The 5,156-nt window shown below is 45.6% G+C and overlaps 1 protein-coding gene across 1 annotated transcript; it reads left to right on the top strand.

The window, feature by feature from the left end:
• Positions 1 to 3,035: 3,035 nt before the first annotated feature.
• LOC132564840 (uncharacterized) lies at positions 3,036 to 3,791 on the top strand. The gene has a single exon (XM_060229461.1). The coding sequence runs from the start codon at positions 3,036 to 3,038 to the stop codon at positions 3,789 to 3,791; it is 756 nt and encodes a 251-aa protein (XP_060085444.1).
• Positions 3,792 to 5,156: the final 1,365 nt, after the last annotated feature.

Below are 5,156 nucleotides of genomic sequence, written 5' to 3'. Positions count from 1 at the left end.
TGAATTGTGATTCCAAACCATTCATTTGTCTATCATGACACTGTACGTACATATCTAAGAACATCGAGAAACTGCCATAACTGACTTGAACCATGACACCTGTGTACATCCAAACAAGTGTGCGCACGGCTATATAATACATAAAAAAACACACACACACAACCACACACACACACAACCACACAAACACACTCACAAAACACACACACATACACCCTCACACACACATACACAACCACACACACACACGCACACAACAACCACACACACTCTCTCTCACACACACACACACACAACCATCCACCCCCCCCCCCCACACACACACATACACACAACAACCACCCCCCCCCCACACACACAACCACACACAACCACACACACACACACACATACTTAGATCAATTCACATTTGTACCAAAAACACACACACACACAAACTTATATCAATTCACATTTGTACCAAAAAAAAAAAACACACACACAAATTTATATCAATCCACATTTGTACCAAAAGAAAACACACACACAAACTTATATCAATCCACATTTGTACAAAAAACGCACACACTAACTTATATCAATCCACATTTGTACAAAACACACACACACACACATATATATATTGTAATGCTAGTGTAATTAGCTCACTGACCTATTTAGTACGCAGTGCATGTCCCACTCAGTGACGATTTAGACGGTATCGTGTGTGTTAGGGCGTGACGAGAGCACGTGGACAGGTGACAGTTGTCTCTCTCTCTCTAGCTGTGTCAAGTGGCCGGGAAGGACGTAATCGTACACAGGTACTCCAGCTTATGTTGTTTTCCATATAATTGATAGTAAGGAGTTGTGTACCATGGGGAACCTATGTTTTAGTTTCCTTTATATTTAGTATTACGAGTATTAAATACCTCAATTGACGCTACCACGTCTTACATTGTTTATTCTGTTAACACTTCACTCGGCATTACATTGGTGGCAGCGGTGGGATTTTGGCTTATATCAATCTATACCCATAAGTTCGTTGTATTTTGTGATATATCACGCTGTGTTATGGATGATGCAAACGTAACACGACGGAAAAAACTACACTCGTACCCAGATAGTGACCGACAGTTGAAATCTCCAGCGGGGCAGCGTATGGGACATGCACTGGCCCAGGAACGACGTACCGTTTTGAACATGCCGTCATCAGAATCAATGACTGGTGTCCAAAGCCGTATAAGCGAGGAGATCTGTAAACTCCGGGAAGAGCTAGCCATGGAAACACAAAGGGCACACGAGGATTTACGCCGGCACAATCCGGATATGCACAGCTGGATAACAGATCAACTTACGGATCAGGAAGAAAGTAGAGTGGTTGAGGAAGGTGAGGACGTCAATCACGAATCCGCCGACGATTGTATCAAGTCAACAGATTTTTCACAACCTACACCACGGCAGAAGATCAAACGAGAGAAGGTATCTCAAGATCGGTACAGATCCGCGCCGGATTACGGACTATGGCGGGATGGACAACTGAGGAAGACGGGTAAAGATAATGGAGCCATTCCCAAGATCAGATCGGCGAAAGGTCATATGAACCAACCCACCGGATCATTCGAACAAGCTGTCGGAGATAAGCAGAGTGGAAGGATGAAATCCATACCATATTCGAGGGGTGAAAACTATGGAGGGAACAAACGTGAGCTGGATCAGGAGGATCTTCGAAATGCGCTGCGGATTAAATCCGAGCCGGATTTTAAGGATCAAAACACAGAAATACATTCCAACAGGTGTAGAGGGAGAACCACTTTCCCTGGGGAGGACACATTTCGGATCAGACGCCACGATACGGAGAGTTTGAACAGATCAGACCCACAGCTGGAACGGTCAAGGGGGGCTGAGACCGGATCGGATCATAACGGCGGAGCCGGATCGGATCACAATGATGATCCCGGATCGGATCACGGGATCAAATCCAGACATAGTCATAGAAGACCAAAAGTGACGCCCGAAACCTACAACGGATCGACTCCGTTACCGGATTACCTGAAATATTTTGAGATGTGTTCCCGTATCAACGAATGGAACAATCTACAGAAGGCGGAATATTTGTGCGTCAGTCTCCGTGGACAAGCTCAACAGACAATTGGAATCTTGTCTGCAGAGGAGATGCAAAACTATGAGAAAGTCGTCGCAGCACTGAACAGGAGATTTCATCCGCAGAAAAGGAGTGAGTTGTACAGAGCTCAGCTCAAGGCGAGAAGACAAACAGAGGGAGAATCGGTAATGGAGCTGAGCCAGTCCATAAAGAGATTGGCGTTAGAGGCTTATCCGGGAATAGATCACAACATTCTCGACGTCCTAGCAAGAGACCATTTCATTGACGCGCTAACAGATCCTAGCATTCGCCTCTACGTTTTACAAGCCGATTGCAAGAGTCTAGAAGATGTCACGCAAAGAGCAATACAGTTTGATTCTATAAAAAAGGCAGAAACACAGCGAAATTCTTCTTAGGCTGATAGAGTGATTCGACCTGCGGATCTGGATGTTGAAACGAGATCCGGGACGCAAGGAGATCACGTAGATCGGCGTTTAGAGGAAGAAATTCAAGAGCTTCGGACTCAGTTCCAGGAACTAAAGACGTTATTAAAGGAGCGACGTGAGGACAAGGCTAAATTTGCCGGGAGGAGATGCTTTAATTGTAATAAAAGAGGGCATATCAGCAGAGATTGCAAGGAGGAAAGAAGGGAACGTAAACAGAAGAAAGAATCGGAAAACTTCTAGGTGTGATCGGGAAGGGTCAACCAATCGCACCTTATTTAGGACCCAATTCGTGGGAAGAGTATTATGACGGGTGTTTTGTTCCATGCACGGTTCACGGTTTGGGAGTGGATTTCTTAGTGGACACGGGAGCTAGTGTGTCTATCTTATCTACAAAGATTTACGAGCGGATCCGTCATAAGATCCCCAATCCGGGAAGTGTTCCGTGGAATACGAAGGGAGTCACAGGGCATAAACTCAGAACGGAAGGAATCGTTAATCTAGAAATCATCATGGGCGGAAACAGCTATGCGCACCCATTCTTAGTTGCGGAGATCAATTACGACGGATTGTTGGGATTTGATTTCCTCAAATCTCATAGATGCACTGTTGATGTTCATTCCTCCGTTTTGCGTCTACCACCTGAATCTAATGTGTGTGGAGAGGGTCCCAACTACCCGGAGACAAGGGTAGATTTGGAAACCCGAAAGGTCAAAGTCAGGGTCGTCGAAGATGTTCTAGTTCAACCAGGTCATGAGATGATACTACCTGTTCAGCCTGAGGAGTCGTCGAGGCAATCAATGATTGTTGAACCGATAAGCACTTTCGTCCAGAAACATAATCTTATGGTTTGTAAGGTTATCATTGACGGAACGTCGGAACGAAGTCCGCTAAGAGTTATGAATCTTGGCTCTGAGTCCAAACTGATTCGAAAAGGAACTGTTGCGGCCGAAGCAGAACCTATCGTAGATGTTTGGAACGCCGAGACCGCGAAGCTGAAACGCGAACCGGATTTGGTAGCATCAGTAGCTAGTACTTCGGCTGATATTCCGATATCCCCGCACTTAGGACCAATGATAAAAGGTTGCAGAAATAAGCTGTCCGTAGACCAGTTAACAGAGGTTAAGAAGCTCTTGAGTGAGTACGATGACGTGTTCTCGAAATCTAACACAGATATAGGTAAAACCGGAGTTGTCAAACATCGTATTGAAACGGGTAACCAGAATCCAATAAAGCAATCGCTGAGACGAGCGCCGATGCACTTATAAGCAGAAGCTGACCGGCAAGTAGAGTCGATGCTACAAAATAAAATCATAGAACCATCAGACGGTCCATGGGCCTCCCCAATTGTACTAGTGCAAAAGAAAGACGGAACGATGAGGTTCTGCGTCGATTACCGCAAGCTAAATGCCGCTACTATTAAAGACGCATACCCACTGCCGAGAATTGATCAAACTCTGGACAGCCTCTCAGGAGCTAAATGGTTTTCGACTCTCGACCTTACAAGCGGATATTGGCAAGTGCAGATGGAGGACGCAGATAAAAGTAAAACCGCTTTCGTAACCAGAAAGGGCCTTTTTCATTTTAATGTGATGCCGTTCGGTTTGTCCAATAGCGGTAACACCTTTGAGAGACTAATGGAAAGAGTACTCGCAGGTTTACACTGGGAAATATGCCTAGTATACTTGGATGATGTTATCATTTTCGGTAAAACATTTGAGGATCACATCCACCGGCTCCGGCAGGTATTCGATCGACTCCGAGGAGCAAATCTTAAATTGAAACCAAAAAAATGCAACCTGCTGTCGAGTTCCGTCAAGTATTTGGGTCACGTGGTGTCCGAAGCCGGCGTTAGCACTGATCCCGAAAAGACAAAAGCGATATCGGAATGGCCTACGCCAGCAACGGTCAAAGAACTGCGCAGTTTCCTCGGGTTCTGTTCGTACTATCGGCGGTTTGTCAAGGGGTTTTCGACTATGGCCCGACCTCTGTTCGAACTGACAGAGAAAAATCGACCGTTCATATGGAGGGATGAACACGATGAGGTTTTTTTGAAATTGAAACAAAAACTGACAGATTCAGAGGTCCTTGGTTATCCAGATCCAGACCGCACATTTATATTGGATACCGACGCTAGTAATACCGGAATTGGAGCAGTTCTGTCGCAAGTTCAGATTCAAGATGGCACTCCCGTCGAACGCCCGTTAGCGTACGCCAGTAGAACGCTCACTAAAACTGAACGGAGATATTGCGTGACGAGAAGAGAGATGCTTGCGGTGGTTTTTTTCATAAAGCATTTTCGCCATTATCTTTATGGACGGAAGTTCAAGCTTCGCGTTGACCATGCCGCTCTTAGATGGCTGCTATCGACCCGTGAACCTGAGGGCCAAATAGCCCGTTGGATCGAGACATTGGACACATATCAGTTTTCAATAGAACATAGACCCGGAAAGAGGCACGCTAATGCAGATGCATTGTCAAGACGTCCGTGTAAGCAGTGCGGGCTTGAAGAAAGCAACTACAATGAAGTTTTGGGGAGCGATATGACGTCAGAGCCAGATTGTAGAGCAGTGTTGAATAACATCGTAGACGGCGATATCAGGAAAGCTCAATCAGAAGATCGTGAGCTAAGT

This window comes from Ylistrum balloti, unplaced genomic scaffold (genome assembly GCF_031769215.1).
Source record: "Ylistrum balloti isolate Yb309-2 unplaced genomic scaffold, AGI_CSIRO_Ybal_v1 Utg372952, whole genome shotgun sequence".
NCBI classification, from domain to species: Eukaryota; Metazoa; Mollusca; class Bivalvia; order Pectinida; family Pectinidae; genus Ylistrum; species Ylistrum balloti.
The sequence above is the reverse complement of the archived record's forward strand: the minus strand, read 5'-3'. Positions and strand labels throughout refer to the sequence as shown.

What these genes read in the sequence shown, in the direction of transcription:
- LOC132564840 (XM_060229461.1), top strand. Translation starts at nt 3,036, where the DNA reads ATGGGCGGAAACAGCTATGCGCACCCATTCTTAGTTGCGGAGATCAAT.